At 41.5% G+C, this 12487-nt stretch overlaps 1 protein-coding gene across 2 annotated transcripts in view; it reads right to left on the reverse strand.

Moving 5' to 3' along the window:
• AFF3 (ALF transcription elongation factor 3) overlaps window positions 1-12487 on the reverse strand; it is a 322998-nt gene that overhangs the window by 10874 nt on the left and 299637 nt on the right. For both annotated transcript variants that reach the window (XM_088160033.1, XM_088160032.1), the window contains exons 16-20: window positions 10193-10329; window positions 8053-8124; window positions 5541-5634; window positions 1573-1622; window positions 1228-1442 (exon numbers count right to left, since the gene is read on the reverse strand). In XM_088160033.1, the coding sequence (XP_088016159.1) occupies window positions 1228-1442; window positions 1573-1622; window positions 5541-5634; window positions 8053-8124; window positions 10193-10329 (568 nt within the window). The remainder of the gene's footprint in view (window positions 1-1227; window positions 1443-1572; window positions 1623-5540; window positions 5635-8052; window positions 8125-10192; window positions 10330-12487) is intronic.

Here is a 12487-nt window from a genome sequence, read left to right on the forward strand (position 1 = left end):
GAATGAAAGTATAGTGCTGGTAAGATTAATTTTAAAGCCCCGTGGTTCATGATGTTACAGGCTGATGCACAACAATTTTCTTTTCAAAGAACAAAGCAGTGAGTTCTTCAGCTTTGCTTTTCATTAATTTCCATTGAGTCTTGATAAAGCAAACAGACTCTGGGCAAGATTTATTCTGAGATTGAGGACAAGTAGATGAAAAAGTCCACACACGTGTCCAATGACACATTTGTAATATGCTAGATATTTAAGCTACCATGACAGAGAAATTGAGGCCTGTACAACATAGCCAACCTGGCCTAAAGAGAAGGTTGGCTAACTAGCCAGTCAGGACTTAGAATCACAGAATGGTTTGAGTTGGAAGGGATCTTAAAGATCAGCCAGTTCCAACGCCTGTGCCATGGATAGACAATTCAGCTGTCTACCCAGAGGCATGCAGTGCCCATTTGAGATGCTGTCAGGGAGTTGATACTTACAGCCTGGACTGGCAGGTCTAACACAGGATGTGCAGGACAGTTCTGGAGTGGCAGTTTAGGTAAGGATACCTCAGTGAATTGTATCCCTGTCTGCTTCTCAAGGTGGACTAAACAGGTGTTTGTATTGAACAAAGCTCCATCAACTGCAATGGGAGATAAGCCTCCCAACTTGTATCTACACACCTTCACTTAGGTGCCCTTGTTTTGACTGGGATCTTGCCTATGTCCCTGCCTTAAATACACAAATTAGCCTGAAAACCTAGGAATACTTCACCATCAAGTCAGATGCTGAGGCATTTGCTCATGGAAACCAGTTCAACTGAGAGAAGTTTGCTGCAGGCACCTTGTTCCAGTCTGTGTCTGCTGCGGATGGAGGAGGGCTAGAGGCTGTTCATTCCTTCTGCAGAAAGGTGTGCTTATGCTTTTTGATGTGGTCTGGCTAAACACATCCCAGGGCTTTGGGGGCAGGAAGCTGTCTTACCTCCCACAAACCTTCCTCTCTAGAATGCACAGATAGTAGCAAGTGCTACTCACAGCCAAGTCTGTGACCTGTCCTGGCTCAACTCTTCTGAGCAAGACAGCTATCAAAATTGCCTTTTTGGGCTATTTTGGAATAGACAAGAGCAGAATGAAGAAAGAAATAATCTCTGCAGTCCTAATTTACAGACAGGTTTCATATCAAAATTGTTATTTTCCTGATCCAAATCATGTGACAGTCTTCTAGAATGGTCCATTGCCTTGCCTCACTCACCTCTGTTTTCCTTGGCCAGGTTGTCAGCCATCTCCCAGTAGTCATAGCTGTGCAGGATGCTGTTGGTGATGCTGACGTGGTTGGCAGCCATCTGATGAATGCGCTGTGGGATGCTGATGATAGGAGATGGGGAAGGAGCCCCCGTGCTCCCCTGGGATCCTACAGAACTGACTGGAGAAGGGCTAGGGGACATAGGTGATGGAGTTCCTGTGCTCCTAGAAACCAGTGTTAATACAATTATTTAAAAGATGTTGGGATTAAAAACACAAGAGTATCAGAACATACCACATGTAAAAATATACGATTTCTAACTGCCAATCTGATAAAAGTTTCTGTGCAACTTACTTTCCACTGGCGCCCCAAGGAGATGGGTTCTGGGCAGCTTTTGATGAATTCTGGAAAGGAAAGAGTAATTCACAATGCATATAATTTATATGAGACTACAAAATGAAAACATTAAAGTACAGAAATGGAAAGAAAGTGATGCAATTGCATCTCATGATGCAATAAACCCAGTCAGCCTAGTTTGATGTTATGATGAAGCAGTGCTGCAGAACAGACTTGAAACATAGTCTTTTAAACACAGGGCATAGGGGTTGATCAGAAAAACATTACGTGAAATGGAAATTTTTCAAAGAAATCCTGGGAATTCAGAAAAAAAGTGCTGCAAGACTCTTTGTAAAGTTTAGGCTGGAATTTCTTGTGATGAAGAAAATCGGACAGATTTCCTCCCACTCTCCTGCCCCCAATGACAAATATTATTCCCCTAGGACCTGCAAGACTCTGCAAATCTGCTCAGCCTGGCATCCATAGGGATGTGAATCTGAGGATCTGCAGCTCAGGTGGATGTTTTAACCACCAGGCTCAAAAATCTTGTTCATGATTGCTCCTTGTGGAGCTGTTCCCCTTGGTCCAAACAATGCAGCATTCACAAGGTCAGAGAGACTACCCATGTAGATTGGTGGTTTTCATAGCTGAAGGATTCCCCAGAGAACCCCAGAAGGGACCATTTGATCATTTAGTGTGGTCTCTTGTATACCTGGAGTCATTAAGACTCTCTCTGATATACTGTGCTTAGACTAAAGAATTTCATTGCTTGAGGAGAGACTACCTTGTACAAGCACTGTATTTACAGAGCAGGAGATATTCAGATGTCAGCAGTAACCGGGACTGGATAATGAAAATTATTTTAGTAGTTAAAACTCCAGGAGCTAGAAGGAATTCAGTCACTGGCTCCTGATCATTTGACCTGTGGAAAAACTCCATCCCTCAGTCACCCCAAGTAGCTGATTTAGTCCTAGGCCTGTGAGAAAGAAGTCTAAGAAACCAAGCTTTTCTCATCCATCCCATCCATGGTCTCACATTCAGCAATGGCCAAGCTGATTCTTCAGAGGAAAGCAACCTCCTTGTGCTCTCCCCTGAGGCTGAACCTGCAGGTGTGTGCTGGAGAACAGCCCTATCTTCTTGACATCCATGTGAGACCAAAGTCCTACAGCCTGAGATCTGTTTATGGATACTGTTTTAAATGCAAGGCTGCAGGTGTTGTAAACTGCAGGAGTTACAAGCAGTACCAGCAGTACAAAACCTCTTGGTCTCTCATGGCTTAGGAAGGAAAATGGTAATCAAAGAAATGTCCATGGATTCAAAGATGTCCATGGATTTCAAAGCCAGGAGTAATCCTGCAGTGCACACAATCTGCAGTGTCTGTTTTCTACCAATCATGGCACTTCTAAAAGAAGCTAAATTACTATTAAAATTTATCTTATTTTATTCCTTCTAAAAAGGAGAGGTAGCCATATAGAAATACTTAGACACTATTTATCCTCCCTGTTCTTCTGTGTTCTGTTCTATGTTTAGCAGGCCTCACAATTAGAAAAACAAATGGTGTCTCACAGTTGCAAGATTGAATCTTCCTAACTTCAGTGCTAGCTTTTGGATTTTGTTGGTCCAAAGCCAACAAAACCAGATGTAATGTGCAAATTATCAGCTCTGTTTCCATGTACAGTATGATCTCTTAACTCATTCAGCATTAAACTGAACACTAAACTAAACACATCTCCTAAGCCTCTCTTTGAAAAAGTTTGTTTTCTCAGTTTTAATATGTCATCTGAACTGCCTCTTGGGTTTCTTGGATTTCCACATCTTTTATGTGCACCCCAACACTGGCTGTATTTTAGCAGTGATCATACCAGTGCTATGTGTACCCTGTCATTCTTCCTGTATTTTGACACTGGGTCTTCTATGTCCCAGGTACGTGAGATGAAAAAATAAGCTTTGGAGTGTCCCACAAGGGGTTCTTCCTTAAGAGGTTGGTTTTTTCTTTTTTTTTTTATTTTTTTTCTCTTTTGACAGGAAGAGCTAAGGTGTGAAAAGATAAAAAAGGAAAATTTCTCATTTACCATCTTAAATAGAACCAACCTGGGAATCCTCACCATTTGATCCTGCTATAGAATAGATGCTTTTTTTTCCCCCTTTCTTTTCTGATCTCTCTCAGAACTACTTGTCTTCATCTTTCTAGTATAATGGAAACTGAGTATCTGTTGTTTACTTACAGAGCTGTAAGCAGGAAAATTTGAAAACTGGAGTCAAGGACACTTCCACTGTAAATGCAACCAACCTCTGCCTTACCGTACAACTTCCCACACACCTTTTTTCTCATGTTTTAGAGATATTGCTTCAGCTTCCTCTCAGTTCTGCACCAGAAAGGTGGGGGTAAGAATTCTAAAGAGTATAATGTTGTAAAGGACCATCTCTTATCCTACTTCCCCTACTGCAACCCATTCTCCTGGTTTCTTTATGCTCTCATATGTGCCTGGCCCCTGAATATCTGTGCCTTCTTTTTAATTCTCTGCTGATTTTTTTTAATAATGGAAATAAAACACCTAAAGGGGATTTAAGTAGTATTTTTTTCTTTTCTAAAAGAAAATTGTGTCTAATTTTCCCTGCAAATGTGTAACAAGATTTAAAATCTTTCTCAGATTGATAATATATGAGGAAGTTCTTAATGCAGTCAGCATTTCATGTCACTTGGTTTTGAAAGCTTTTAGATACCAAATATGAAAGGAGTGGAGAATTGGCTTGTTTTCCAGTGAAAATTATAGCAAATGGATGTATTTTCCATATTTGCTTTTAAAGGTGAGAATACTTTCTAATGTGGAGCTATGCTATCATTGTGTCAGCAGGAGCTCTGCAAAAAACCAAACTCTTCTTGGCTACAGCAGAGTGTAAGTCCATTTTGTGTTTGCTGTGAAACAGTCTCTGCTAGCAGGAGACATTTTACATGGCTGAGAGCTGTTCTTAATACAGCTATTCTCTGAACTGGTCAAGAAAAATAAAGTACTGCAATAGGCACATATTTCTTTCCCCTGAAATCAAGTAATTGTTAGAGAAACATAACGTGTTGAATTATATATTGCTAAATTTTTGAAGCAATTACATTGGCTTCAATTTCCATTTGACAATAACGGATCTGTCAATTCCCTTCTCTGTCTTCATGTGTTCAGAATTTGGTCATAAGTATTTGTGCTTGTATTTGAATTTTTTTATTAACAAAATGTCAAAGATGGATGTTTTTCATTTCAAGGTTCTTCTGTCCACAAAAAACCCCAACAAACGAGCCCCGTGTCCAAAGACAAATGGCTATTCAGGTCCTGTAAATATATTAAAATACTTCTAGAGACTTCCAGTCTTTTTCAAAATAAACAGTGCTTGGACTTGTCAGAAGTGAAAAACGGAAGCAGTAGCAGGTGAAGCAAAGCAGGAAGGGGAAGCCAACAGTGCTATGTCAAGTACGTGGCAGGTGATCTCTCTGCCCTCTGATGCTTCTGTTCAACTCCTGCTGAACTCAGTGGGGGCTGTTTGACAGTTCCCTGGGTAAGATGTCCCACTGCACTGTCCTGCCTACTGATGCTGCTGAGTGGTAGGTCTGCATCTGAGGACTGATCTAGATCAAAGGCTTCAATTCATGGGAAGTGTAATCCCCTAGGAGATTCTTAGAGCAAAATCTGCAAAATCTATTCACAATACAGATGGATAGCACTAGACAATTGACCAAGAATAATCTGAAAATACCTGTTTGTTAGTACAACAAATTTATTATCCTTTGTGAAGGGTCACAGTGTGCATTTTTCAAACAGGGACCCTTCTGAAGATAACTGAACTAACTAGAGCTCAGATGTTGCCATGGGGCCCTATGATAAAATGCCACTGACTTCACAGGGGAAAAGCTAATCCCAGGACAGCTACTGCTATAGTAAGATGCTGTATCCCCTGTAAAGACACATTGATCTAAAAACCTGCCATAAATAATGCACCTTGAAATACTCAATAAGCGCTTTTGAATACTTGACTGCGTGGTCTCTCTTGAGTCGGAACATCCTCCAGTACAGAAGGGCCAGGCAGCGGTAACTGGAATACAAGGGAGAGAAGAAAGTAAAGGGTTACTCCAGAACAGAAATCCCACTGAATATCTTAAATCCTCAAACTAATACAGAGTGGAAGGCTGACAGCACCTTGCTTACAGTTTTTATCCCCATTTGGCAGTACTTCACACTTTGCCATGGATTCATGAGCAGAGCTAGGTACTACAGCCAGGGCAGGTCATGCTGACAAATGCTACCAGTGAGGTACTAAATAAAATATACTCAGAAGGGTCTGGGCTCCCAGGCTTTCATTCTGGCTTGAAGTCTGCACTCTTGACCAAAAGCCTCTCCCATGAAAAGAGACATCCTGAAACTCAACATACACTTTTTTTTAAAAATTATTTTTTCTTGCAAATGCATAAACAGCTTTTTGAGATACCTCATCTTGGGACTTTATTGCAATAGCCTGGAGCGGAGCCTATATAGTGAACTTGAGTTATAGTGGATGTATTTTGTATACACCCAGTGGTCTCTTCCAGCAGCTGGAGATGGCTGGGATAAAGGGAAACCTTGGATCTGGCAAAGATTTCAGTGGCCAAGCTTCTCTGTAGGAAACCAACACAGAGATTGTGTTGGAGCCTGGAGGCTATTCCCAGCCACTTGCCTGATTTTGTCCCCAGAGGAAATCAGCAGTGGGTTGAAGAACTCAATATGCTGTACTGGTACTGTCTGCCCTTGTGCTCCTCCTTAGTCTGCAGAGTGCCACACACCTTTAAAGCTACATAATTAAATGAGAATAATGGCTATTGACTATAGTTACGTACCACAATGGTCAGTATTCAGGGCACATACACTTTTCTTTGCCTAGTGGCTTTAGGTGTGCCAGTCTATTTTCCAAACTGAGAATCACCACCACCTCTTCCCAGCAAGGTTATTGGATTGAAAGAGTGTGAAAACTGGGGCAAGTGTGCAAGTGACCCACAGCAACGTTGCTTTCTAAGCAAAAACCCTGTATGTTTTGCTTTTCCTTTGGCAGCAGAGGCCTTGTTTGTCAAAGCAGTATTTGGTCTTGGAGCCAATCCGGAGCACCAGAAGGTGCCTTTAGTTCAGAAGTGCAGAGTGCTCCCCACCTCTCCCCAGGAGCTGCCCACAGCTCAGCGAACGCAAATAGTCTCTGCAAACACCCAATGCCAGGCTGTTTGCCGAGGCAGGCCGGCGGGTGTCCGGAGCGCGGCGGTGAAATGCCGGCCGTGGCCGCTGGAGGACAGTGTCTCCCCAGGAGAAGCGCGCCGGGAGCGGGCGGGCTGGCAGCGTGCCCGCCGGGCGCCGGGAGCAGCCGCGGGATGCGGCGGCCGCGCAGCCACCACCATCGCTCTCCCTCTGTCACCTTCACAGGTACAGCACATATGCAAATGGTGTCAGCTCATCTGCTGGCTGGCAGACGGTGAGTTAAGATTGCCATTCATCGCCCAGAGAAGGCTCCGTCTGCTTTCCCTCGCGCTGACCTTTCTCCTGCTGGAACAGATGCAGCGGCTCCCTGAATTTGGATGTGCTTCCGCACGCACCGAAGCGCTCCGGCAGCTCTCAGCGAGCCTTTGTAATATGGCTTTATATGTCCTTTTTAAACCGTTCTTTACTCATTTTCCCACCTAAGCGTTTTTAAAGCAATCGCCACTAATGCATTCTGTGGGCCTCCCGATGGCACAGAAAAACAGTGACAGAGAAAGGGCATTAAAAAAAGAAAAAAGCATCTCTGAATATTTTGTTCCTTTTTATACAAATGATTAATTAGGACTCCTTCTTTATGGAGGCTAAAGATGCATTTAATTTGGATTTTTAACAGATGGTTAATAGATGTTAAAAACACACTTGCTGATTGTAAATGTCCACTTACTGAGACTCAGTAACCATGTAATAGGTATTTTATATATTAACTACAAAGATATTAAATTAAAAATAGATTTTAAAAACATTCTAGTATTTTACTAGCAATCAGATACCCTCCTATAGAATCTAAGGTACTAACATATATATTTAGAAATCTCAGTTTAATAGATAATCCAAGAGGCTTAATTATCCCCATCACCATATTGCCCTTCATATAATAGAAATATAATTTATGATTATTGAGCCTAAAATGTCAGCCACAAAAGAACTTACCGAGCTGTTGGTACAAAAGTACATCACTCATAAAAACAACAAACCATCAGCCATTTAAAAATTAATTACACTGACGTACCATAGCCAACCTGTCACAGTCAATAAATAAGTATGAATTGCTTATTTATAGAGACAGAATGCAGACTTGGTACAGTGATACAAGGGCTGGACCTTCCCAGAGAAGAAAGTATTCTCTTGATTTCAATAGAGAATGTAATTCTATCGGGCTGCATCCAACATTTGATTTTCAAGAACTGTCTCACTGCAGAAAATAAGCCTTTTAAGGAAAGCTTGATTTACTAACCATAATGCTGCCAGCTGTTTGTCTTCTGGTGTGGCATTGGGGCCTGAGTGGGTTTTTAGTCTCACTGCATACCTTAAGTAAGAAGAAAAAAAGCCAATGTGAGTTAACTGAGACAGCTTCATATTACTGATCAGAGAGCTTTGCTGGACAATGTCGTTTGATCTGCCCCTTTATACATATTTGTTCAAGTTACCAGACATACATGCGTTTTTCCTGGTTGTGTTTCAGAGATGTTTTGCCATGAGCAGTGCATCCCTGCACTCTTTAAACAGCCGTGAACTCCCTTGATGATCCATCAGTCCAGAGGGGAGCCTGGCTGACGAGGTGACACTGTCCTACCAAAATAACCTCTGCTGCTGCAGAGACCCAGTTACACAGAGTTCATGCAGAAAGGGGTTTGGAGCATTTGAAGGCACACAGCCTGCCTGGAAGCTGGTGCTGACCTCACCCTGCCAGTTCTGAGCGTGTCTACCCAGATTTGCGCCTCCGAGCGCAGCACAGCAGAGAGGGAACATGTGGCTCAGAGCTATTTTTGCTCACATGACATTACATTCAAACTCTATAAATATTAAAGATCCACTGAGGTAGCACTGGTGTTTCAAGAGTGTATGTGCTATGCAATCACAAATTGGTTTCTGGAAATCTCAGCTTCCAGCTGAATACCTGAACAACAGACAAGGTTAGAACAACACACAGCACTTCTGGGCTCACTTCCAGAAAAATACCTGCTCCCCATAATTAACTGCTTGAGATTTTTTCTTACCTTTGCTTTCAAACTCTAATTCTGATATCTGTACAAAGATTCAGAATGAACATTTTGTTTCTACAGGCATACCTAGCAAACCATTTATTTTTCTGAGTTGCAGTGAGATCAACAGGAATTCACATTACAACACAGCCACAGCTATACACACTATTGAAAGCTATGGATCTGCAAGCAAAATTAATTTCCAGAGTTAGGAATATATTTACTACCATGAGAAAAGACAGAGCAGGCAAAGAAAGAGCTTTTTGCCTTCAGGAAAAAAAAAGAAGGGAGGAATTACAGAGATAGAAAAAAAAGAAGGAAAAATTGTGGAGATGGAATGTACTGTTCTCTTACAGAAAACAAAGTATTTGATTTTGTTCAATAACCTTCCAGTTAGTAAGCTGTCCTCAATCCACTGAAATGCATGAGAAGACAGCTCTAAGTGGAATAAAATGCCAGTGGAATTATTAACATGTGAGAAAATCTTCATTCTACATCAACACTAAATCCAAACGAGTGCTTTTGTTTTAGAAGCCCTAATTTATTATGAATATGATTAAAAATGAAAATGTGTTAGCTCCTATGAGCTTAATTCTGACAAGGACTGCCTGGCTTATTATCCTGAGGAATGATACCATGGTCACTGTCAGTACAGATTTCTCCACTAGTGTGTTTAGGGACTCTCTTGCAGGGTCCCTCAGCTGCTGCAATGATTTTGACCTTTGTTTTCTCTACCAATGACACTGCCAATAACATTAATTTTAAGTACCAACTACAATGGAGAACAGGACTTAAGACACATACTTTCTTCAGAGGGATTGTGAATGGCACTGAATTCTAGTCTGCCCTGTTTGGAGAGCCATGAAGGTGACTAAAGATAGGGGTATCTCTGGGGTGAGCTGTGCTCCTGACTCCACTGGCTACATTAGAAGCACAGTATCAAATGGATATTGAGTGTCCATTTTTCTATCACTGTTCACATCTTCTTTCAGGTAATCTTTAAACAGCAATCCTAAACGTGTTGCAATATTTTTCAAGTTACCACTCCATGAGAATATTTTGTTATTATGGATTACTGGTTTCCTCCACTGAGTACCTCAGGACTTACATCATGAAACTCTTGAAGTAATTTGCAACTCAAGTAATAGGAAAATCTTTGGGTTTTTTTGTTTGTGTTTTTGTTTCTTTCTTTCCTTTTTTTTTTTCATTCTTCACAACTTCTTGAATTAATTTCCAAAGAAAACACAGATAATACATATACATTACATGACTAACCAGGCCCTTGTAAGGAGTTCACTTCTACCCTTTTACTGCATGTACAAATATAGGTGATAATGCAGATGAGCATGTTTGCATAGAGTAACCCCTGGGGTCATCTCCTTCTTTTCCTACCTGATGAGTTCAACTGTTTCTGAATACATGGTATAAGGGGATTTAGATTCCATTGGGCCTTGTTCCATTGCATTTCCACACTCAATAAATGATAGTGCTGCTTCTGCATAATTCAGTGCCTTTCCAAACTTCTCCACCTAGAAAGAAAAAATGAGACAGAGATGTAGTGTAATCATCAAGATGCTGTTACATTTGATGGGATTTTCTCAACAAATATTGTAAACTTGATACAAGTTGATATATCTTCGGGTTCACAATTTTTCCTGTGAGAAACTAATACCTATCAAGCCCTGTGCATCAGTGAAAATCATAAGATACAGAAAATAGAGTTAGAAAAGGCTCTGAGATATTATTTGTTCCACACTCTTGTACCCAAAGAAGGGTCAGCTCTGCCTACATTCCCAACAGCGTTTGTCAAAGCTCTTCCAGTGCTGGAAATTCCACAAACTCATGCTGCCTTTTGTTCCAGCTTTCATCTTTCATTAAAAAGGGCTTCACACATCTTTGCAAGTGCAGTTTTTTATCACTCAACAAAGAATGGTAATGGATATTGTGAACTAGGAGAAAAGAATTAAATACTTCGACGACTAACTCTTACACAAAGGCTCATCTCTGTTCTCCTGTCTTCTTTATCCCTACTATGTTCAGCATTGCTCTCCTCTTGTCAGGAGTTTGCTTTCTATATCCTCCTCCTCTTTCAGGACCTGCTCTGCTCCCTCAGCCTCTTCTGCCATCCTCCTTCCTTGCCCCTTCTTCTCCTGTTTTTGGTACTTCTTTGACTTTGTGTGTGTATTTGTGCACTTACATGCACATATGTGCATGTCCTCAGTAACAGTGTATATACAAATATGCATCCAATGCTCATATGTTTACACTTCGTGCCTCTTAACTGCCCTCAGAATTTCATTTTTGATGTGAAGAGAGAGATGAATCATACTAATACCTCTCTGTCCTGACTTCTCTCTCCCTCAGTCAGAACTCCTGCGGTACATAAAGCCCATTAATGGACTGGATGCATTTGGTGGAAATCTGACGCACACAGTGAAAGGTTAATGGACCTTATTCTTTTCCAAGGGATAAAGATTTTAAATAGTAACTTTGGAATGGCACACTAGCTTCAATCTATTTTAGGTTCTTATATGACTCCCACTGCGATCGTACCAGAGAACTTCACAAACTTTTTATTATATTTCTCCCCCTGATGCTCTAGTGCAGGTGGAAGTGCTATTATCCCAATTTCACAGATGGGGGACTGAGGAGCAGAGAGACTTAGAGTAATTTTCAAGCTGCTCACTCTAAGTGCCTGTGTCAGGTAGTGCAGTGCCAAAGTAGGAGGTGTCGAGCCTAGCAAGGTGATTCAAAGTGCCTGAAGGCACTTTGGCAATATGGCATTTTCTGCAGGATGCCTACACAGCCAGGGAGGGAGAGGAAGCACCTGCAAAGGGCTATTCACACAGTGTAAGTAAGGTGCTGGTCCACTATGTAGGGAAGCTGAATGGGGAGGATATTTCAACCACCTGATACTGATAGAAAGCCATTTAAACTGTGCCTAGGTGACTTTCATCCAGCAAACTTGTGGCACAGCAGAGAATAATGCTTGCAACTCCTCTTTCTGGGAGTCTACCATAAAAAGCATTTCTCTCCAGGCTAAGAAATTCCTTTGCATATTAAGTGATCCTTTCCATTCTGTTTAAAGCAACACACTAAAATGCACCATTTGTACTCCTCCACAATATTTTCTGATTTTAAGACTCACTTTAGAGTAATATGGAACTGAATAAACCATAGAAATTTGTGCTAATAAACTCAGGTAGAGTGTAAAACTCAGTGTTAGTGTTCTAAATTAAGGACCTGCTTCTGCTTTCTTGGCCATTCTACATTCTACACAGCTGAGAAAAAAAAGGTGATGAAACAGAGGCTCTGCTCTGAGCCACCCTTCTTTCCTGATGGTATGATGGCAAAGTGTCTGTCTGACAGAGCAAGGCAGGAATGCAGCTACCCCCACCTGCAAAGCAGCCATACTAATGCAGGGTCCCACTCATATACTGCCATCCCAAAGACCTCATGTTGTGCTGGTTTATCTGTGGCGCTGGACAAACACAGCCTTGGAGAGAATTGAGGGACAGCTAAGCAGAGCTCTGCTGCAGCACTGCATACTTTGTTGCATTCATTTGTTTGGAAAGACAAGCATCTCTTTAGTGCTCCATATAACCTCAGATTCCCCTTGTTCTTACTGGCTACATTTTTAGACAGGTCAAATCCAGGGTCAAGAATCTGTTTGTTGCAACAGTACTT

Source organism: Sturnus vulgaris, chromosome 2, assembly GCF_052056855.1.
Source record: "Sturnus vulgaris isolate bStuVul1 chromosome 2, bStuVul1.hap1, whole genome shotgun sequence".
NCBI lineage: Eukaryota > Metazoa > Chordata > Aves > Passeriformes > Sturnidae > Sturnus > Sturnus vulgaris.